The sequence below is a fragment of the Narcine bancroftii genome, chromosome 10, assembly GCF_036971445.1.
Source record: "Narcine bancroftii isolate sNarBan1 chromosome 10, sNarBan1.hap1, whole genome shotgun sequence".
Classification (NCBI taxonomy): Eukaryota; Metazoa; Chordata; class Chondrichthyes; order Torpediniformes; family Narcinidae; genus Narcine; species Narcine bancroftii.
In genome coordinates this window covers 83,154,107-83,179,321 of record NC_091478.1, presented here as the reverse complement: position 1 = coordinate 83,179,321, position 25,215 = coordinate 83,154,107, and the positions used below count along the sequence as shown (strand labels likewise).

At 38.2% G+C, this 25,215-nt stretch overlaps 1 protein-coding gene and 1 long non-coding RNA gene across 3 annotated transcripts in view; one reads left to right on the top strand and one right to left on the bottom strand.

The window, feature by feature from the left end:
• LOC138744844 (uncharacterized) overlaps positions 1-25,215 on the top strand; it is a 154,948-nt gene that overhangs the window by 56,106 nt on the left and 73,627 nt on the right. The window lies entirely within an intron of this gene.
• tox3 (TOX high mobility group box family member 3) overlaps positions 17,381-25,215 on the bottom strand; it is a 109,605-nt gene continuing 101,770 nt past the window's right edge. Inside the window, 1 exon segment of the mRNA XM_069901600.1 lies at positions 17,381-18,010. Within this exon segment, the coding sequence (XP_069757701.1) occupies positions 17,381-18,010 (630 nt within the window).

Genomic DNA, 25,215 nt, shown 5'->3' with positions numbered 1-25,215 from the left:
GATCAATAGGCTGCTCGATTAGTTTTCTCAGCATCAAGGCAAAGTGGCTACCAAGATCAGACCCCACAGATTTAGCGCCTGAAGGACTGAGAAGGGATATGGGTAGAGAGACCTTCTCAAAATCACCAAATTAAAGAGCCATAGGGGGTGGTGCAGGTTTGGGTACCAGCTCTGTGTTGTGAACTGTAGCAGTGGAAAACTCAATCTTCTCTTCATTGTTTGTTGCTTCCATTTTCAGTCAGAGCCACTGCTTCTAGGACCTCTTCTCTTGTGCTCCCATTCTCAAATAATCATTGGGTGGAAGTCCCATCAACTCCCTGCTCTATTGTCCCAAAGCTCCACTTGCTCAAGTGTCCCAATACCAGCTTCAGATAGAATTCTTCCCATGCCAGCTGTCCAACAAAGATCAACCAACACTCCCAAACCTTACAACTTTCTGACCAGCTTTGATCAAATGTAACTTGCTCTGTGAAAATATATCAAGTGCATTGATGAACACAATAATTGATTAAATAGGAACAAGAATTGGCCACCTTGTCCATCACCACCACCCAGCACGTGCTCTATTCTCGCTGCTATCATCAGGAAAGAGGTCTAGGTGACACCAGGTTCAGGAACAGCTGCTCCCCCTCCGCCATCAGACTCCTCAACAATAAACTCAATCAGGGATTCATTTAAGGGCTCTTGCATTTGCACTTTATTGGGGTTTTTCCCTTCTCTGCATTGCACAGTTATTTGGTTTACACTTTTTATTTGTTTACATGTGTACATTGTGTGCAATTTTTAAAACTAATCTAATCTATCCCCTCCCTCTAATCAAGTGACCTTATATGTTGGTAATAAAGAAAAAAAATAATAATGATGTGGAATCACTGGCAACCCCTGGAGAACAGATGAAGAATTACCAGAACATATAGTAATTATTGATTCTTGTGATAATAAAAGATTCTAAGAATAGCCCCCATAATTTCATAAATTGAAACTTTCTATCTTTAATATCATATCTGATTTTCTCTAAACTTAAATGGGATATTACATCATATAACCACTGTATATGAGTCGGGGATGAATCACCTTTCTATTTCAATAAAATTGCTCATCTGGTTATCAATGTAATAAAAGCTAAGATTATTTTTCCTGAGATGCTGATGAATGTTTATCTGAGTCATGAGGAAAAAACAATCAGAGCAATTAACAGACATGGGTCCAAGTTAATCTTGAAAATTGTTGATAGAGTCTGAAAAATCTCTTTCCAAAATCTCTTTAAGTTTGGGCTCCGAAAATTTTACATTTCTCACAAAAAAGATCAATATCTACATAAAAATAGGTTAATTTGTTTAGACATATGAATTCTGTGTCCCACCTTAATTTGTAATAATGTCTTGCCCAAAATGAGGAATCATTATCAAGCTGAGTGTAGAGGACCAATCTTCATCTGAAAAAGTTATATTCAACTCTCTTTCCTAATCTCTTTTGATCCCGTCCATTGGGACTGAATTTAAATCCAGTAAATTATTATAAATACCTGCTATTAAAGAACTCGTTTATTTTGGAATGATCTTATGTCATATTGCCATCACTCATACGAATCTTATTTATTTGCTTTTTTTGGCAATAAATCTTTTTAATTGTCCAGCTAGTAATTTGCTAGATTTTCCCCATGATGATAAGAAAAGACTTTATTTCTTAACAATTGGTGTTCAATCGGATGAGTAGAAAATAGATCAAATTTGGTTTTAAGTTCAACTCTTCTCTTATAAAACTGAGGATTTTTGTTTTGAGCTAATTGTAGATCAATTTGCTTAATCTGATTGACTAAATCTAGCATTTCCTTATTAGTCTTTTTCTTAATGTTAGCCATATATGAAATGGTTTGCCCTCTTAAGTATCCTTTCATTGTACCACGCACAATCAAGTTAGACATCATTGCAGAAGAATTAGTAGCATAAAAAAAGAGATGAATTTGTTGCTCCATGATATCTAAAAATTCTCCGGCTATAAGAGGATTGTTTTTTTAATAGGGAAATTATCTTATATATTCAAAGATATAATAATTGGGGCATGATTGGAAATAACTATTCCTTGATACATGATTTAGTCAGAGATTATTGATTATCAATAGAATATAATCATTGAATAAGAACAAAATACTTTAGATTTAAAAAAAGAATACTTTTAGGATTTAGAAAATGCCAAACATCTGTAATACCAAAATTATATAAAATAGAATGTATTATAGCAGCAGATTTTGAAAAGGAAACTATTCTAGAAGAGGAGTGATCTAAAGTTGTATTCTAGCAACAATTAAAATCTCCTCCCAAAATCAATGAATATTGATTTAAATCTGGTAATACTGAAAAAAAATTTGAAAAAGCTGGGTCATATATATATTAAGGGCATAGACATTAGCTAGACATATTTGTTTATTATATACTTTGCCAGTTAAAATAATAAAACATTCTTGTTTATCTAAAATACCTTTGATATTTTGATTTATTAATATCAAAAATTCTCTTATTTTCACCTCAAAACATGAGTGAAAATATTGTCCTCTCCATCTAAATATTGACCTATCGTTATCTGAATTCCTCATGTTTCTTGAAAAAAGCCATATCTGCTTTTAATTGTCTAAGATGTGCCATAACTGCACTTCTTAATTGTCCCATTCAGACCCTTAACATTCCATGAAACTTTGTTAATCAGACCCATCGTCTGATTACTAGAATGGTTTATACATAAAACATCCATTCCAGTCATCCCCATCCAATTTTGGGGCCACCTCCTCAGATCCACACCATAAAAGGAAATAGAAAAAAAACATGAAAGAAAGGTAACTTTGCCAAACTAAACAATTCCCCAATGGACACCACCCTCCAACCCTTGCAGTCCTCTCACATCTGACAATCACCAACCGCAGTTGCAATCAGCGCAAAAAGAAAAAAAAATAGTTGATGGTCTTAAAGCTCCTCAAAACCAACAACATAATAAAGAAAATAATGAGAAAGGATTATTTTTTAAAATGAATTACCACTTGCCACTTCAAAATGAAATCTAGTATATAAAAAAATCAGTCAAATAAAAGATCCAACCTATCTATTTTACATTATCTATTTATATAATAAAAAGTTTATCAAGAGCAAAATTATTTAAATTCTTGGTTGATTCTTAATAATCCTTATTCTCTAATACATAATCAAACATTCCATATGTAAAATAAAATTTATTAAAATCTTTGGCTTGGCTTCGCGGACGAAGATTTATGGAGGGGGTAAAAAGTCCACGTCAGCTGCAGGCTCGTTTGTGGCTGACAAGTCCGATGCGGGACAGGCAGACACGATTGCAGCGGTTGCAAGGGAAAATTGGTGGGTTGGGGCTGGGTGTTGGGTTTTTCCTCCTTTGCCTTTTGTCAGTGAGGTGGGCTCTGCGGTCTTCTTCAAAGGAGGTTGCTGCCCGCCAAACTGTGAGGCGCCAAGATGCACGGTTTGAGGTGTTATCAGCCCACTGGCGGTGGTCAATGTGGCAGGCACCAAGAGATTTCTTTAGGCAGTCCTTGTACCTTTTCTTTGGTGCACCTCTGTCACGGTGGCCAGTGGAGAGCTCGCCATATAACACGATCTTGGGAAGGCGATGGTCCTCAATTCTGGAGACGTGACCCATCCAGCGCAGCTGGATCTTCAGCAGCGTGGACTCGATGCTGTCGACCTCTGCCATCTCGAGTACTTTGACGTTAGGGGTGTAAGCGCTCCAATGGATGTTGAGGATGGAGCGGAGACAACGCTGGTGGAAGCGTTCTAGGAGCCGTAGGTGGTGCCGGTAGAGGACCCATGATTCGGAGCCGAACAGGAGTGTCGGTATGACAACGGCTCTGTATACGCTTATCTTTGTGAGGTTTTTCAGTTGGTTGTTTTTCCAGACTCTTTTGTGTAGTCTTCCAAAGGCGCTATTTGCCTTGGCGAGTCTGTTGTCTATCTCATTGTCGATCCTTGCATCTGATGAAATGGTGCAGCCGAGATAGGTAAACTGGTTGACCGTTTTGAGTTTTGTGTGCCCGATGGAGATGTGGGGGGGCTGGTAGTCATGGTGGGGAGCTGGCTGATGGAGGACCTCAGCCCTCTTCATACTCCATAAAACCATAAACAATCAATAAATGAAATGGTTGATAAGCATTGAAATAGTAGAATTCTTTTTAAAAATCCTACCTAAAATTTAAGCAAATCAGTGTAGGAAATATTTTCACTTATTAAAACTAGAATAAATCTTATTAGTAGACATGATTCAATAAAAAAATTCAGTTGTCACTCTTCATTGCATAATAATGCCCACAGTGAGGCATTCAGCACCATATTTTCTATTCCAATTCACTATTACACATGTGCAAAACAAGAGGAAAAAACCCTGTTTAAAAAATGAACTTAACACCATCTTCATTTAACGCATTCTCCCCCTCTTCAAACTCAGATAAAAAAAATGTAAAACAAAAATCAATATTTGGAATGAAAATCACTAGTAAAATAATAACTAATACCCTTATGGAAAACAAAAGAAATGGTCGAAAATATATTTTAAAAAAACGTGCACATGTGCAGTGAGATTGTGAGGCGAGAACAACCATATTTCATACTCCAATACACCACCACACATGTGCAATGAAAAAGAGAAAAATAATACCAACTCCCATAAACAGATGGAATATAATCCAAAATTAATTCCCAGAGAAAATTTGTGACGACTCCATCAACCGGACATATAAAGAATTAATAAAACTAATCTAAACATAATTAATCCATTATCACTGTAAATCATGTGAGCAGCCATTTCTACACACTTGAGCATAAAGAAAGGCATTCTCTTAAAAACAACAGCGTCAGCCATCATTATCCTGATTTATCAAAGACTACAATCTCAAACATACTTCTAAATGCCGTATTTCAAAGATTTTGGACAAAACAACCTAACAAAAATATAGCAAAATGCCATTTTATCAGATTATGTTGTACAAAAAAAAAACAGGGACATTACTTCAGATCACCATATTCCATTATTATGTCTATTTTAGCCAGCCCAAAGTAAAACATCTTTTCAAATCGCCATATTTAATTCAGTTGAGCTACTCTAAAGCTTTCTTTTTTTTAAACGTTATTTAAGATTTTATAACATGAATAAAATATAAGATTACATTTAAAAAAATTAAAAATAAGATAATGAAATTACAATACAGCATCAGTAATCTAAATAAACTATACCCCCAATAATTATTACACAACATTAATAACCCAACTCAAATTAGTCCAACCCCCCCAAAATAAAGAGTGAAGAATTAATAAAGTTAGTAATATATGTAAGAAAAAAACCCACTTACAAAAAAACCAAAAACATAACAGATTAAAATATTAACAAAAAGAAAAGTAATTAATACTAAGATTTCACACTTAAAAACATATTTAAATCAAACTTAAATGCATATATTTAACAAACGGAGTCAAGATAAAACATGTATTTAACTCAAACTTAATATAAAAAATTAGTAAAATTAGTAATATTATCTATCAAAAATTCTTAAACAATAATCAATTCTTAAAAAAGAATTGTAGCATGAAAAAAAGATGAAAAAAAACTTTCTCTATAGAAATAAACCTTCACCAAATATCAACTAACTTCACATCTATCATCATATTAGTCACATAAACCACCATCTTAAAACAAAATTCAAACCTCATTAAGCATTGTACAATTCAATTTTAGTACTCTTCCACCATTTTTCCCTTTTACACTTGAATACTTATCCAATAAAAGCTCTAATACCACGTTTAAATATCCCCAATCATTACATTAAAATTCACATATCCAAATAATAAAAACACATCTACAACAAAAACTATATCATCAACAAATGGAGCATAAACCACAAACAAAATTCAAGCCTCATTAAGAATTGTACAATTCAATTTATAACTTTCACCATTATTCCCTTCGTTCTATAACTAAAATAATATACATCAGAATTACCACTCCTTTCACCTTGAAGTTAAAGAAAGAATAAAAAGCTTATCCATCCCATTCACATTTAAATTTCAAATATTCCTTATCTACTAAATAAACTTTACAAAAAAAACCACATCCACTTTTAATTTTTTAAACAATCAAATACTTTCTTATGCTTAATAAAGTTATTAAAACTGTAAATATTAAAAAAAAACAAATTTAAATATAAACATTACTTAAAAAAAACACAAAGAAAGAAAAAAAACACCCCTCCCCTTATCCCCTCCTAGAACTACAAAAAAAAAGAAAAAAAAATTTTTTTAAATTTAAAAATAGAAAAAACCTTCACTCCTCAATCCAAAATTTAATAAGAAAAAAAACCCAGGCAGGAGGCAACTGCTACCTCCTCCTGGGTCAACCGCTCATTGCGGTAAGTCTCACAAAATATTGGGTGTGAGATAACTCACACGTAGCTGATGACTTCTGGAAAATAGTGCCCACCCAGCTCCCTCTCCCAATTCACGTTTCACTTAAACTATCATCATTATTTAAAATTTTCTCAAAGAAAAAAAAATTTCTTTTTATTATTTTTTTAATCAACTTTATCACTTCGACCACCATTATTTCCATTTCTCCTTGGAATTCGATTCCCATCTTGTGTCTCCACTCTCTTTGGGGACTGTGGAGGACTACATCTTTCCTGAAATTGTGTAATTGGTAACGATTGAGCAAAATCCATGGCATCCTTAGGATCATCAAAAAATTTTGGTTGGTAACCATCTTGAAAAATCTTCAATACCGCAGGATATCTAAATGTTGCTTTATAACCTTTTTTCCACAACATTTCTTTCACAAAATTAAATTCACATTGTTGAGACATAACTTCTTGACTCAAATCCAGATAAAAAAAACACGATTATTCTGAACCATCAAAGGAGATCTTCTTTGTTGTGCACTTCTTATGGCCACACGCAAAATTGTCTCTCTATCATAATAATTTAAACAACGAACCAAAACAGGTCGTGGCTTTTGTCCAAAAGAAGGTTTTCTTCTCACGTTCCAGTATTAAGCCTTCCGGGAACTTATCTTGTCCTAATACTTGTGGAATCCACTCAGTAAAAAATTTTCTTGGATCTGATCCTTCCATATCTTCTGGTAAACCAACAATTTTTATATTATTCCGTCTGGATTGATTCTCCAAATAATCAACCTTTTTCACTAAATTTTTATTCTGAATTTGTAAAGTTTCAATTGTTTTATTGACATCTTGTAATTGATTTTGTACCTCAACTAAACCTTGGTCACAAAAATCAGGTCTTTCACTCGTTTTAAGCTTAAAAGCTCCATTATCAGCCATCTGTTGAATATTAATATCCACCAAGGTATTAAGTTTAGTATCAAGTTGATATAAAGTTTTAGCGAATTCTTTCAATGTAACAGCTAACTTAGATTCAAGACTCTTAAGAAACTTATCCACTGAAGTAGATTCAGACACAATAGGGTCCTGTTGTTTCTGAATAGCCAAAGGGTCTTGTATTCCCTCCCTTAATTTAACTGCTTTTCTTGCAGTGTGACTTCGTGTAGAAACCCCTGCCATAGCCTCCCCAGTAATATCTGGAGGTTGATGGCGAGGGTTATCCCCAAACCATATTCTGTCAAGCATCTCCGACACATTGAAGTCTGTAGGAATCTTCATTACAGGTGGTGCACTTCGCAGCGCCACCGCTACATCAGTCAATGGACGTCCCTTTAACTGCAAGCCTTCAGCTGGCGGCTTCCCAGCTGTTTCAGCTGTCAAAGGCTCTGTAACAGCGCTCATAGTGGGTGTTGATTGAAATACACGCGCCCGGCTAGCCCTTTGTTCTAAGGGCTGCCGGGCGCCATTTTTAAAGAGCCCTACCGGCAAAGAACGGAGCTCCGCTGCTGGTTCCTGTGCTTCTCCTCCTGGATCCATTCCACGCTGAGTCCTGGCTTCTTGTAAACAAGTAGGCTCTGATATCTTCGGAAAATGTAATTTCTTAATGATCTGTTGCCGTTTTTTCTTGCTTTTTTTCAACAATTGTATCATTGGAAAATAGTTTAACAGCTCTAACTATATCTAACCTTTAAAAGGTTTTAACGGGCATTTAAAGACAAAACAATACCAAAGAGTCGGGAGAGGGCTGGAAGTCACGTCTATTCCTTACAACACCTTGCCACACCCCCTCTAAAGCTTTCTAATTTAAACTAATACAATCCATTATTAACTCATGTTTTCAATGCCAAACTATTCAAAACTATTTGCAAATTTCTTAATTCATCAAAAACGAAGCTCTGAGTTGAAACACAAAAAAACCCCATCAATTAGACAGCTCTTAACAAATGGAAAAGTGAGGAATTTTTCCCATCAATTTCAACAAAATTATTTAGGTATGATCTTAGCCCCTCAGTTAGCAATTCCATAAAATATGGGGAAAAAAATCTAATTGAGAGGAAATCTCCGCAACCATCTATTTTTGAATTGCAGATGTATATCCCCCTTGAAATTCAGATCAGCAGAGAAAAATAACCAATTCCCCTGCTTCCCTCCCCACTCGACCAAAATGGTACCAGCTCCATAAAAATAGGGGGAAAAAATGAACTCATTCCTGACAAAGGCAGACCAGAAGTGGCTGAAATCAGGTTTGGTATTGCTGCTCAGGCTTGATTAACAGCATTAAAATACATTTTTTGGCAATCATTCTGAACGATTCTGCATAACTGGTCTGAGTCCTTTTTTGAAGACAATCTCCATAACCTCATGAAACCTCTTTCTCGTCACAACCTCTTCGGAGCACGTCTTTAACCAACCTATTAGGTTAACCTAGTAATTCAAGTCCTTTCTTTTATGAGGCGCTTGAATAACCTGTTCTTTTTTGCTGGAAATAATGACCACATATGATTACCACTTTTGGCTGATCTCCAACCTGCAGTTTTGGAAAGGGAATTCAATGAGCACGATCCATCAGAAGATCTCCAGTTAAAACTTCATCACCAATACATTCAGTAAGTATCTTGGTGAAAACTTGTACTGGGGATTTTCCCTTTCTCAACATCTTCTTTAAATCCCAAAGCACACATGTTGTTTCTTCTGTTCCAACCCTCAAGGTTGACCTGATGAGACATTAATTTATTGTGGCTGACAACCTGCTCTTTACCAGCTTACTTACATTGCCTTCCAGATCATTAAACAAATTTAAAACATAGGCAAAGCTGACGTAGATCTGTCAAGTTTATCCTCTAGCTTTGGCATAGCATCTATTAATTTCTGCATAATATCTTGAAGTTGTGCCTTAATCATTCCGGTGACCACAACCAACATATTAGATCCTTCTGCTTCAAATTCGGTAGTATCCTTTCCCTTAGGAACTTTTGGTGCCATTTTCTTGATGAGATTATTAATATCTTCAATAATGAACAATTCCTCCAAACTTTGAACCCTTAGTCCAAAAAAAATTAGGTCTGGAAGTGGAAAGAGTTAAGTGAAACTAACGACCAACACTGCTTATTCCATGCAGTTGTCACCGGAAATCCTTATAAATCTGTAGGGATTTTTTTGAGCACTACTAATAAATGGTAATTCTGCCTCATCCATAGGAAAATAGAATCTTAGGGTTGTATGTGATGTCATGTACTCTGTCAACAAAACTGAAATAGGAAATCTGAAATCATCCTGCCTTTTCCACATAACCCTCAATTCCCCTCCATTTCAAAAATTCATCTGTATCATACATCTATTTAAAGAGGCAGATACTACTGCTTCCATGGGTAGATAATTCCACAGATTCACTACTCTCTGAGTAAAGCAGTTCCTCCTCATCTCTGTCGTCCAGGTACTTTGGTTTCCTTCCACCATTCGAAACGTATCTGGGATTGTAAGTTATTTGGGTTTATATGGGCAGCATAGGCTCATGAGCTGAAAGGGCCTGTTAATGGGCATTATTTATAATTTTTTAAATTAAAAAAAATACTTACTCCCCTGAATCTTGATGTCCCTTCATTCTGGTCTCACCTGCCAATGGAAACAACTTTTCTGCTTCTATCTTATCCCTTTCATAATTTTATGTTTCTATAAAATTCCTTCCCATCCTTCTGAATTATAGTAGTTCCAGGAAAATCTTCTCTCCTCATAAGATAACCCCCTTATCTCTGTAATCTTCATGGTAAACCTCCTCTGCAATGCTTCCAAAGCTAACATATCTTTTGTCAAGAAAAGGTTTCAAAACCACTATTTTAATTGACTCGTTATGTACACAATTTCATAACTCCAAAGGAAATGAGCCAATTACAATTTTTCTCAGGCAAAATATTTTAGTTACAATTCAGTCTAGGTCAGTGGTTCTCAACCTTTTTCCCCACTCACATGCCACCTTAAGTAATCCCTTACTAATCACGGATTACTTAAGGTGGTATGAAAGTGGAGAGGAAAAGTTTGAAAACTATTGACCTAAACAATTAATAGATTTTTGTCAGTTCCACTAAAATTATTAGCTGAGCTGTGTTCAGAATGTAGTTGGACTTCTAATTTTGCAGCGACTTTCTTGACCTTGGAGCCATCTAGCTATCCCACCATGTGTATTCTGGTGGGTTCAGTTTCCCTACGTTGGTTGTGATACATCAGTCGTTGTAATACCCTGATGCACCAATGTGGCAGTGATACATTCCACAATAACAAACTTATCTTTCACGTGGTTCATGACACGTTCTCCGAAGTATTTTCACATCTCTTTTTATTACAGCCAAAATAAGGAAATTAAAGATCAGTTACAATAGAGAAAGAAAACTTTTGTTTCTGAATGAAGAAACACATATTTCACTGCAAAGTCGATCATTAATACATCAGCTATTGTTTCTCAATAATTAAACCTTAAATAAGAACACATTTTATTACAAAAATTTAAATACAAACAGAAGTAAAAATATTAAACATTATCAATTTTGGTTTTATGGGCTTTTTCACTAGCCATTCCTAACTTGACTACTGCATTAAAGAGGAGCTTTTTTAAAGCATTTGGCCTTATGCACAGAACTCTTCTTTAGAGGAGCCACAGTTCAATTGAGTAGACTATGCTAAGAAATTGCTATACGAAAAGCAATTCCTACAATACAGTACATATTAAAATAATGCTTTTTGGTTGCAGAAATAGAAAATAATAATGAAAAAGATTTTACATAGATACCACGACTGCTTGATTACATGACGAACCTGGCTTCTTATGAACTTAGAAAATAATTACATCTGTGAAAAACCAATGTTCTCGAATGATCATTGTTTACAATGGGTAAAATCAAAATAATTTCTGAATGAAAACCTAATGTCCCCTTTAAGCCATTAAAAAGTAAAAGAGCTATTGTTTATAAAAAAAAGTTACCATTCCACTTAAGTATTATGCTTCACTCAGTACTTTATGTCTTGACTGGTCACAATGACACCACTGTCACAAAAGAAGTTTTTCCATCTGAGTCTTCTCACAGTCTCCAGCACTCATGCAGAGTCACGTCATTTACTAAAAAGCCATGCCCTTTAAGTTCATGTCAAACAAAATAATCATCTGAAGCTACATTACACAATGTAAAATGGCCAGCTCTCCAGGCACTGGCAGAAATGGCAGGTGGGCCTAAAGAAAGTCTGTATAGCCTGTCACTGGAAAGTCTTCTGAAGTATGTGCCCATGTAGCTACAAGGAAACAAAGCATGTCAGGCTTCCTTTCAGAACACCTTCTTGGCAGTCTGTCTGATAAATGCTGAGTTTTGGCTCAAAAATGTTGATGGCCAATCTTCACCAGTGAAGCACCATTGTTCTGATTACGAGAGGCAACCCACGCCATGAAGATATCCCTACAGAAGACACAAGATATTAGATATAATCTAAAGCAAATGTAGATACACATTTTCAGAACTGGAAGGTACCAAGTAGATCAGCAAGATCCATATTTTCTCTACCAAGGTTGACAAGAGATTAAAAATGGCAATTGAACAAGGATTGAGAATAGATTTTTAGGAACAAAACGCATCTTAGTTTTTAAATCAGATTAAAAATGCATTTTGTTTAAAAGATGCTTTTAAGCAACGTTTCAGGGAAAAAAAGCATTATTACAGATTAGTCTTCCAATCTCATTACCCATCCTAGAGTTTCAGATCTGCAAATTAAATGTTCGTAACAGGAAGAAAGAACACAAAGACATTAATTTTAGGATCACACCCTGCAGTTTCTCAATTGTGCATTCAGTTATTGATGCTTTAACTGACAGGTGGGGTTCAACCATCTCATGGTAATCGACGATCTGTGCCATAAATGCCAATAGTAATTTTTCAAAATGCATCCACACTTCAGCCACAAGTCTCCGTTCACAAAGCATGAGAGAATCATTACCAACAGCAAATAATGACATTCAACTGGGTTTTTATTCTTGCTTGTTGTTCCCACATCTCACACGTTATCACTGGCAGGAAGGGACATGGTGCTGGAAAGCCCATCGCCGGTCACATGGAAACAAGGAAACATTAGCTTTGTTGTACTTTTTAAAAATATGCATATTTTGCAGTTCCATCCCAGCCATTGAGGATATCATTCATTTGTTTTGCTAGATCAATAATTAAAAGAAAAAAAATTAAATGGCTTAATGTTTAAATAGCTGATATTAATCTTAAAACAAAGACAGAATATGAGTATTTCAGCTCCATAATTACCTACAGTGCTTACTGTATTGATAAATGAACATCTGTATAATTTTCAAGACTCCGTGCTTAACATGCCACTCAGCTCATTATTTGTGAATATTTAGAGTATTTACCATCCGTTCCAACTACCTGTTTCAAGGCTTCAATTATTACAGCAATGTTTGCTCACTATGAATGATGCTCCACATAAAGAGTCATATTTAAAATCAAAAGATTACTCTTCCAGTAATTTTGTACAATTGAAGGGTTAATCACTAATTGATTTGTGCTAACTGACAAGGAGAGATGGTTGAAATCAAGTTTTGCATAACGAAAATACTAAAGAGAGGATATGTATTGCCAAGAGTCTTTCCTCATTCTTGCTTTCAGCCAGAAATTGATTTTTACCAGATATATTCATTCCAATGTCTACCACTGCAGATACTGTTTTTTTTAGATTTTGATCCATTTTGTGTCTACTGTGTGCACAGTTTTTTTTTTAAATGTGTGTCTTGGAAAATGCATTTTCATTCAGACTGATCTGATAAAACAGGTATATGCGAAATGTTACCTGCAGTGGTTAACTACACATTCGCTGCTACAGTATTCACTATCCCACTCCACGCTCTGGATTGGTGGATTTGTACAGCCAGTCCTCATGCATCGTTTTGGAGTGGTAGCGCCCACAGGAGCTCGTGGGGGAGAGCTGATGATAGGGTGGACTTCAGGCGGAGGTGGTGAAAAGGTCTGGAAGTAGTTAAAAACTATTTAAATAGATGATTACCCACCCCCCCCCCTAATTAATCCAATGTTTAAATGGTTCTGAAGTGGAGGACAGAGCCAGTAAAATTTTCTTTCTCTAATACTCAAACAAGATGCAACAGTTGGCAGGGAATAATTATACCATTGTTCTTTGTTGTGAATAACCAGAGGTCTCCAGCATGTAGTTTTAGTCCAAATGGCTTGCCGTCATTCACTGAACGTAATGCTGTGCACTCACTCACTGTTGCCTTATGCTATGTAATGAGTGACAAAAGACAAAATTAAATAAATTCACAATCTTGCCCCTGAATTCTGTCTGAGGTCAGGCTTTAAACTTCATACATAGCAACAAAACTCGCAATCATTCATTTCAAGGGAGTGAGTGACCTGCAAATACAGGAATGAAGAAAATTCTGCCTTGGCTTCCTACAGACAAGGGCCAGCAAGGGTTGCATGCAAATTAGATAGGCAAAGACCTGCACAACAAAAGCGAGGTCATTTTAGGCACAAAAAAAAGTATTATATTCAGAGCGCTTGTCCTTGTAAAGTCTGCCCAACAATTAGTATTTACTATGCAAATTAAAAATCAGCAAAAACACCATTTTACACGCTTTAATCTTTGAAATTAATTGGAACAACAATGAGATGTCCTCAAAAGCTATTCTGCCTTTGCATATTTAGACTGGTGCCTGCAGTAGAAAACTGGGTGGAAATGCGGATTGAAGATTTGTATCTTTTGATACAGGCAACATTATTACCAGAAGATGAACAAAAGGGGAAAAAAAACATTTTCTTGCCTCCTTCCTTCCTTTATCTGATGCTGTACGACAATTCCATGTTTCCATGGAAACAAACAGATAAAACTGTATTGAAAGAAAACAATGATAGATTACATGTACATGGGGTGTCATATCCAATTAAATCAAATTGACTGTCTACTGCAAAATGCTGCTGCCCCCACAGCAGATCAATAAATATGAGCTGAATCCAACAAAGTTCTCTTATATTTTCCCGTCCAAATCTACTCAGTCCAAGACAGATCATGCTACTCTGATCCAAGTACTGCCTGCTCAGGGGGCAGGTGGTGAACAGACACCATTCAATCGTGCCCTATTCAGTCCAAACTACTCTAACACTCCATTCATGCATAGCAAAACACCATCTGGTCCTATTTTCCCTCCAGCAATCACAGCTGACCAAAAACAATGATAACAGCTGTTACAATACAAAAGCTAAACAAAGGGGCAAGAAAGGTTATACTCTAGTCCAGTACGGCAAACTACTCCATGAAGTGGGTAATAGAAAGAATCTTTTCAAATGCTTAAAGACTATTCAATAGAGCAAGGCAGAAGACACTGGTTAAACCTGAGATTTTAATCCATCTGTCTAGTAATACTGCAAATATAAATGGGTCAGGTGACTGAAATTATGGTGTATACAGTCACCAGGATTGTTGTACTGTTAATGATTAATGACCTAGTGCCAATTGTAATTAAAACTATTCTTTGTTTTCATTCAACTAATGCAAATAGAAATAATGATAAAGCTCTTTGCCAGCCAGCATGGTAAAGATCCCAGTATGCATCTTGCTGCATTAGATGAAAACAAGTAGAATTATTTAAATCTCACTGTTGAAATTATTTTTTCAACATGATGGTACATTATTGACATGTTAAGTATTTGTGCCATGAATAAGCAATGAAGGGTCAAAATTTCTGCTCATGCAAGTGAAATATCACATCATAATTTTACATCGGAGGCAGCTAATTTCCCCAGGGCAGAATGAGTCATGCAAACTTTAATGTCTGAAATTGCCAAAAATAAACGTAAATTAAAATATGATTCATGTTACTCTTTTGTTCAAAGTAAAAATGGAATTATACCTGACAAAAAAAAATATGAAAGCTGAGTTACACAGAATTATCTCTATATTGTAACGATGCCCAATTCATATTAACTTTCTGATAGCAGATGAAATGTTAATTGGAGGAGATCATTTCCCCTCACAAAGCTTTCTCTTCTTCCCATCTAATTTATTCCAAGGAATGATTTAAGAATTTAATCAGATATACACCACTGCACCATTAAATATTTGTACACAGGGATCAAAATGCTGAACCTTTCAGAGCAAAGGAGAAGCTTATCAACAAAACAGTGTAGTTCAGCTTCAACGCGATACCTGCTATTTTGTGACTGCTTTATTATTTTAATTTCTGTTTACATCTAAGAGCTGGTAGCTGTGGACACATAGCCTCGCATATACCCCAGTGTGTATTGGGATTCCAATCATCCATGACACTTGCTGGTTTTTAATTTTTATTTTATCATCAGTTTAAGGTTGTTGCCACTGCTAATTTGCAATTTTAACCAGACTTCTCCACTATAGCTTCTGACAGGACAGATGCTGTAATTAATCACTAGAGACAGCTGGGGACGACAGCCATGCTGTTCTGGATGAACATTACGATGGCCGCCTCATTTCTGAAGCACTTGGATGAGAAATGAAATAATGTGAACTGCTAATCCCATCTGTGTGCAGGCAGGATGCACAAAGGTACTCAGTACTTCTTTCTCAATGCTATTAATACAAATTACAAATTCATTTACTGGTGAACGACTAGACAACTGATAAGATATTTTATTACTGCAATCTATTTAGAACAGTCCAATTCAATGATAGTATTTCTTAAATACACGATCTTAGATTCTTGTTAGTATTCCAATAGAGTTTGCATCTGGGAAGCAAAAAGTTGGAAACAAATGTTCTGTTGATTATAATGTAGTTGATTATAATGTAGGAAGGACAATCAAAATGAAAGCTTGCATCTAATATCCACTCAGAGAATTCAAAGGAAAAAAAAGTTAGTAAAATGGGAGGCAATCAGAGACCAATTGGTGTAGAATTTAATTCATTTCCTGCTTCATCAAATCAAGCTCATTACGCATTCTTAATTCTGTTCAACGATGGTCACTGGGAGATTGCAGAACAGATGGATTTTATTTGCAAGGTAACATACCAGTACAGAGTGGAACTGCATTTTCCTGAGTGTTATCAGTCGTGGAATCAGATTATCAGTGTGTTATCTTTGGGGTTCATTTCAGAAGAATGAAAGAACCATCAATACAAATGAAGTATGAAGGCCTTCCTCAAAAGTGCACTAAATCCAAGAAGAGATCTTTAAGTGAATAGGATGGAATAAAGATCTTTTTGTTTCCCTGAAAAATTCGTGTTGGCTTCCCGCACAGAGGAGAAAAAATGTCCGCAACAGTTGATGCATCTTATGGATTCCAAATCCTTTCTTATTTTAAAGTAACATCCCTCAACCAGTGGATTTGCCATTGAGAGCTGATGCGAGTCATCTCTAGTAGGATCATTTTGACCATTTATGTGGCCTAATGAGATAATAGAAAGGTGGAAATAACATTAATTTCTGCCGAATAAAGAGATAAGTGCCAATTAATATCATCGAATTCACCATCTAATGAGAATGATTTCCTGGAAGCCACCAATTAAGCTATTTGATTAAGTGGGTCTAATCGTTCAGTATTTTGAACAATCTATTAATTTCTATATCAAATTGCAAATTTGGTTATACTGTACCAATTACCACACAGCTTTATTTACTGTTATAATTTTCATATGAAAATCTGTTTTTTTTCTCATTTTACACTTTAAAAGAAAAAATGCATAGCGCAAAACGGAGCTAAAATGCTCAGCTTCACCTTTTAATTAATAATAAACCTTGGGTGGGAAATTCATTACAAATTAATTGTGATTAGTTTAATCACAAGACAATTTTTTTTTAAACAGGGTGAAGTAATCAATACATTAGATTCATCAATTTATGAAATTCCAGTCAATTCCCATTCCAGGAACATTATTCATTAACATACACGCTGGCACATCGTCCTGATGAACTGGAATATGTATTTTTTTTCTTGTTAATTTGTTTTGTTTTTAATATTTACTGACCTGTGAAAATACTTGGGCCTGGGCCTGGGTTTGTAGCGGAGATTGCTGCTGCTGCTGGACCGGCTGCGGACTTGACCGTGTGGGAAGAGGAGAAGTGACCTGTGAGGCAACCAGCGGTTGGGAGGCAGCTGGGGAGTGCTGAGGCGGTGAGGGCTGAGGTGGATGCAGCTGCATGTGCAGTTGCTGGCGCAACTGTAGCTGCATTTGATGGTGCATTTGCTGCTCATGTATCTGCTGACGCAATTGGTGCTGCATGTGATGTTGCTGGAAGCGTTGCAATTGATGCGGTTGCATCTGCTGCATCTGGTGCTGTTGAGACTGCAGTGGAGGGCTTAACTGGGGTGAAGGTGAAGTGGGGACCATAGTGGTGCCCATCGGTGCTGTAATGTGTGACGACATGCTTGGAGTGATAGAAACCGAGGCCAGCTGATTGCCTTGCAACGGCAATCTCATTGGTTTGGGGGCAATTGCCCTTGGCAGGGTCTGGGTTGACACTGAGACAGGTGCATGCTGGGAAAGTGATGAATTCATAAGAAGGGAAGTTGAAAGACTCGTGGACGCCAAGGTCTGCTGCACAGAGCGCATGGTCTGGGCTTCCGCTGATTCTGCAGCAGCCTGTAAAAAAAATAACACGCAGGGACCTTCAGTAACACGTGCAAATTTTACAAACCACTTTATCTATGCATCGTATTGATTATATTGTTAGCAGGAAAACAATTTATACAACCAGATGGCTTTATCACATGAATTTTCCCCACTACTTTAAAGTACATCCCACATCATTGGTAGTAGTTCTGGCAAAGGCTGCCCTTCTTTCCTGGATGGTAATTTGTCACCCATCACAGCAGAAGAGACAAAGACGACATTTTTTTTGAAAAAAGTGCCCTTTTATGTCATTTTTCTGATACTAATGATGCTCCATACATGACTGAAGGAGATTTCTCCAGCTAAAATCAACCCAAAATGGAGAACTATAAATGGAAAGTTAGGCAGACAAAATGAACATGTGAACAAAAAAGGTATTTAACAACTTTTCTTTTCAATTTAGAAAATACAAATACCATATATATTCATGTAATTGCCAAATTTTTTGAACAAATTATTTGGATTAAATTTGGGGGGAGGGGGGGTCAACTTTTACACAAGTCAAACTTTTGACTGAGGTAAATACCTTCTTCGTTCAAGGCGCCGGGAGCTCGGATTGCCAGAACTGGTTGGTGATTCTGTGTTCAGGGCATCAGGAGAGTCTGTGGTCGGGGGTTCTTCGGGAGCTTGGTGGGCAGGTAGGCAGGGCGAGGGTCCACGAGGAGTGTCAGGAGCTCAGATTGGGGGGGGTGTTTGGCGGTCGGGGCGTCATGCGCTCAGATGGGTGGGCGGTCGGGAGTTCAGATGGGCGGGCGGTCAGGAGTTCAGATGGGCGGGCGGTCGGGAGTTCAGATGGGCGGGCGGTCGGGAGTTCAGATGGGCGGGCGGTCGGGAGTTCAGATGGGCGGGCGGTCGGGAGTTCAGATGGGCGGGCGGTCGGGAGTTCAGATGGGCGGGCGGTCGGGAGTTCAGATGGGCGGGCGGTCGGGAGTTCAGATGGGCGGGCGGTCGGGAGTTCAGATGGGCGGGCGGTCGGGAGTTCAGATGGGCGGGCGGTCGGGAGTTCAGATGGGCGGGCGGTCGGGAGTTCAGATGGGCGGGCGGTCGGGAGTTCAGATGGGCGGGCGGTCGGGAGTTCAGATGGGCGGGCGGTCGGGAGTTCAGATGGGCGGGAGGTCGGGAGTTCAGATGGGCGGGAGGTCGGGAGTTCAGATGGGCGGGAGGTCGGGAGTTCAGATGGGCGGGAGGTCGGGAGTTCAGATGGGCGGGAGGTCGGGAGTTCAGATGGGCGGGAGGTCGGGAGTTCAGATGGGCGGGAGGTCGGGGCGGGGATCTGTGATTGGACCATCAGAAACTTCGATGGGTGGACAGTTGTGGCCAAAATAAAAGGGGGGTGGGGGTCAACTAATACACAACATCGATAATTACATGTTATCATGTTTTCAATAAAATGCAGTGGAAATATTTTAATCAATCTAGAGCACGAGGGATTTGGGCAGTTAGCTGGTAAATTAATATGTTGATCACCACATGTCATAAATGAAGGGAAAATATCTCAACCAGCCATGTGATAACCAACAGCAATAGAAGTCAGATATCAAATGTATGCTGTGATGAATAATTATTTAGAGTAATTGTGAACTAATTGTGATAAATTGGAAGATAATCAACCCTTAGCATGCCTGTTACATGCGACTTTACAGTCAGTGGGGAAAGGAAGGCAGGCCAAACTGATCCTAAAGATCAGATTTAGTGAATTCTGTGGGGTTGTTTGACCTTGACCTTCAGTCATATGTTATCAGTGAGAGATCTGTGATACCAAGAAACACATTCATCAAGTAAAGAAATAAAACTAATTTCTTTGAAGTATCCTTTGCTGTCAGCAAACCAGAAAGTACAAAGCATTGACTATACTTCACATTTTATCCATTTTTATAATCAGAATCAAGATTTATCAACATGAAAATGTCATGAAATTCAGTGTTTTGTGGTAGCATCATATAGTGCAAAGATACATTTTATAACTATATTACAACATTATTAAAAATAAAATAATAACACCGATAATAGTGGACAAAAATTAAGGCAGTGTCTTTGGTTCATTGATTATTCAGGAATCTGATGGCAGCGGAGAAGAAGCTGTCCTTGTGCCATTGAGTGCTCGTCTTTAGGCCCCTGTACCTTTTTCCTGATGTTAGCAGAGGGAAGAGGGCATGGCCTGGGTGGTGGGGGTCTTTGAGGATAGAGACTACCTTTTTAAGACATCACCTCATGTAGAGGCCCTCAATGGAGTGAAGTCTAGTGCCTGTGATGTCGCAGGCCAAGTTAGCAACCCTCTCGAATTTATTCTTGTCTTGAGAGTTAGCGCCTCCATACCAGGCAGTGATGCAACCAGCCAGAAGGCTCTCCATGGTACACCTGCAAAAGTTTACAAGATTCTTTGGTGACATACTGAACTGCCTCAGACACTTCACAAAGTAAAGCTGCTGGCGAGCCTTCTTTATGAGGTTCCAGGACAGATCTTCAGAGATGATGGCACCCAGGAATTTGATGTTCTTGACTCTCTCAACTACTGAGCCCTCAATGAGGACTAGGTTTTGTTCTCCTGACTTCCTCGTGAAGTCCTCATTCATCTCCTTGGTTTTGCTGATGTTGAGTGCAAGGTCGTTGTCAATACATCATCCAACGAGCTGATCTATCTCCCTCCTGTACGTTTCCTCATTGCCGTTTGTGATTCTGCCGACAATTGTAGTGTCATTGGCAAACTTGTAGATGGCATTGGAATTGTGTCTGGATGTATAAGAATTAGAGCAGTGGGCTAAGCACACATCCTTTGGGTGTGCCTGTGTTGATAATCAGTGAGGAGGAGACACTGTATCCAATTCGTACTGACCATGATTTTCCAATGAGAAAGTCAAGGATCCAGTTGCAGAGTGGGGTACAGAGGCCTAGAGTTTGTAGCTTCTTGACCAGCAGTGAGGGAATAATGATACTGAAGGGCGAGCTGTAGTCGATGAAGAGCAGCTGTATGTATGAATTACAGTTTTTGAGGTGATCCAGAGTTAAGTGGAGAGCTAGCAAAATTACTCTAAAGTAGATACAATGGTGACAATAGGTGATTTGCATTGGGTCCAGATCTTTACTTAGGTACGTGTTAATTCTGGCCATGTCCAGCTTCTTGAAGCATTTCATTATAGTAGAAGTTAGTGCTACTGGGAAGTCGTCATTGAGACAGTTCACGCTACTCTTCTTGGGCACCGTCACTTAACAAACATATCACAATATTTCAAACTTAATCCAAATACATGTAGTATTTGATATATAAAAAAGAAAAAACTACCTTTAAATTCCCCATCCCACCCCCAACCCTCTACAAACTTAAAAAAGAAAAAGAACAAAAATGGACAAGAAAACAACAACAGGAGTATGTCACTTTCCAATACTTTTAAATATTTATATTTATAGAGACCAATAGGAGAAAGGGAATGTTCGAGATTCATCTAAATTTTAATACCAACAGTTTGTAAATATGGACCTCCATATTTCACAAAATGTATGATATTTATCTCCTAAATTGTAAGTAATCTTCTCAAGTGGAATATAACTCCGAACTTCTGCATGGCATTTATCCATTCCCAAATCAATATCCGACTTCCAAGTTATAGAAATACATTTTCTAGCTATTGCCAACGCAATTTGAACAAATTTTACTTGATACATATTCAATTTTAGTTTAGGTTTAATTCCTCCAACATCTCCCAGTAAAAATAACATTGAATCCTGTAGGAATCTTATTTAGTTATTCATTCTAAAAAATTACCCAAAACAAACCATAAAGGTTTAATTGTGGAACACAGTCAAGTTGAATGCAAAAAAATACCAACTTCTTGTCCACATCTAAAACATAAATCTGAATAAATATAATTCATATTATCTAACTTTTGTGGTGTTAAATATAACTGATGAATAAAATTAATTGATGCTCTTTTGAAGCTGGTGGGAACCTCTGACTGTCTCAATGAGAGGTTGAAAATGTCTGCAAACACTCTGGCTCGTTGGTTGGCACAGATTTTCAGTACCCTCCCAGGTACACCGTCAGAGCCTGATACTTTACGAGAGTTCACCCTCTTGAATGATGTTCTGACATCACCCTGAGAGACAGATAGCACAGGGTCTTCAGCCTTTTCAGGGCTTCTAGATTTCAGGGGTTCTTTTTCTCAAAGCAGGCATAGAAGGTGTTCAGCTAAGCAGGTAGAGAGGCATCACAGCTATCTATGGTGTTCGCCCTCATTTTGAAGGCTGTAATGGCCTGCACTCCCTGCCGTAGCTGGCATGCATCTGTCTCTATTTTCCTCTGGAATTGCCACTTTGCTTCGGAGATGACCTTCCGCAGGTTGTACCTGGATTTCTTGTAAAGATCCGAATCCTCGGCCTTAAGTGTACTTGTTCTTGCCCTCAGCAGGTTGTGGGTTCTCTGATTCATCCAGGGCTTCTGGTTGGGGAACATCTGGTATTTACGTGTGGGCACACACTCATCCACATAGGTCTTGAAGTCGGTGACACCTGTTGCATTTTCATTCAAGTTTGTGGATGAGTTCTTGAATATATTCCAGTTCACCGATTCAAAATAATCCTGCAGACACTCTTCTGCCTCCTTCGACCACACCTTCGCCGTCCTGACCACTGATGCTGTGGTCTTCAGTCTCTGTTTGTACGCCGGGAGTGGAAGTACAACCAGTGATCAGATTTGCCGAAATACGGTCATGGTATGGCTCAGTATGCGTTTTTCATGGTGGTGTAGCAGTGGTCATGTGTGTTGGTTCTCCAGGTCTCGCATGTGACATGTTGATGGTAGTTTGTCAGAACTTCTTCAGATTGGTCTTATTGAAGTCACCCACAATGAATGGGAAGGCATCAGGATGTTGTGCCTCATGGCTGTTTATCCCAGTGCTCAGTCCCTTCAGTGCCAACCTGACATTAGCGTAGGGCAGAATGTATACTGCGATGATGGCGGTGAACTTTCTTGGCAGGTAGAATTGACGACACTTGATCACCAAATGTTCCACGATGGGGGAGCAGGACTGGGATGTGACCGTCACATCTCTGCAGCATAATAAATTGATGATGACACAAATGCCTCCTTGCCTGATTTCCAGTTGCTGGTGTCCGATCAGCACGATGGAGGGTGTAACCCTAGGATGCAGTGCCGTGTCCGGAATGTCAGTCTCCGTTGTAAGGCACCATTTTTATCGATTCACATTTATAAATTCATGTTTTATCCATATTTAAAACAAAGCACAAGATATATACACCAGATTGCAGTAGAATTGGAAGTGTAAACTTTATGAAAGTTTTAAAAAAAATTCTGGAATTTAATCAAAGAGTAGAAAGATGCCTCACATTTATAATATTGATTTTGTAACATCTTTGGAAACATAGCTGCATATCATTCAACAAAGCTTAACTCCTCAATCTTCATCAAATTAAGGTATAAAATATTGAAGTTTACATCAATTCATTTATTCAGTGTTGTTGGCATCTGTCACAAAGTATCCCATAATGGAGCAGGCATGACTGACATCGCACATGTGCATTGCCAGAGTTTGCTGTCAATTTTACACTGAAATGATGCAGAGCTGTGAGGATTTCTCTGTAATGTGAGGCTGAGAATTGGACATTTTTAAACAACAAAACAGGTGAGGGTTAATCAACAGCTTGTTGGGGTCTTTAATCAAGAACATGTTTGGATTATGAGGAGCCAATGAAACAGTATTGAGAAAATGTCAGCAGGTACAGGAAACTAGTTATATGATTATGTTATAAAATTAATTCTTGGGAAAATCTTTTGGCTAATTTAAATGTATAAATTCAGGTTGTTCTTCACTCAAAAAGGCTAACAAATTAAACTACTGTTTTGAAATAATTCAATTTGATTTGTGATCCCTGCGCATGGCGGGGATAGTTAGGGAAGCCAACAGTATCTCTGCAAAAAGTGCATCCAACTACTGCTCGGGACAAACCGTGTTAGGGAATTGGAGCTGGAGATGGATGAACTCCGGATCATTTGGGAGGCTGAGGCAGCAATAGGAGTTACAGGGATACAATCACATGCATGAGGCCGGAGGAAGGTAGCTGGGTGACAGTCAGAAGAGGGAAAGGAAACAGGCTGTCATTGGAGAGAGCACCTGTGGCCATTCCCCTTAATAACATATAGACCATATTTGGATGTTGTTGATGACAACTTATTAAGGACAAGCCACGGCAGAAAGGACTCTGCCTCAGAGTCAGGTTCTGTGGCTAAGGAAGCAAGGAAGGGATGAGATACAATGACAGGGGATTCATTGTTCAGGGGAACAGCTTAAGAGGTTCTGTGGAAAAGATCGAGAATCCTGGATGGTATGTTGCCTCCCAGGTCTAAGACATCTCAAATCAAGTTCACAGCAATTCCCAAGAGAGAGGTTGAGCAGTTAGATGTTGTGGTCTACGACGGGACCAGTGATGTTGGAAGGAAGGGTGACAAGGTCCTGCAAAGAGAGTTCAGGGAGTTAGATGTGAAGTAGAAGGACAGGACCATTAGTGTTGTGATCTCAGGATTGTTACCCATGTCATATGCTATTACAGTTGGAAATAGGAGGATAATGCAGCTTCATTCATGGCTAAAGAGGGAAGGTGAGACGTATACCGACAGGTATGCATCTGAACTGGAGAGAGGGTAATAAGCTTGCAGGAAGATTTGCCACTGCTTCTCTGGGGGATCAGAGTGCCAGAGCAGATAGTGGAGTGGAGGAGGAAACGGATAATGATAAGACTGAATATAAAAGGGACATGCATGGTGCAAATAAGATTCTCAGGTACAGCTATCTTAATGCAGGATATGTGGTAGGAAAGGCAGATGAGCTTAGTGCATGGATTGGCACATGGAAATTATTACGTTGTGGCCATTAGTGAAACCTGGTTGCAGGAAGGGCAAGACTGGCAGCTCAATGTTCTAGGCTTCCATTGTTACCGATAAGTTAGAGTGGAAGGGATGAAAAGTGGAGGAGTGGCATTGCTTGTCAGGGAAAATATCACTGCTGTGGTCCGACAGGACAGACCAGAAGGCTCGTCACTGAGGTTATATGGGTGAAGCTGAGGAATGGGAATGGTATGACCACATTAATGGGGTCGTATTGTAGACCATCAGTGAGAAATGGAGGTGCAAATCTGCAAGGAGATCACAGACAGCTGCAGAAAAA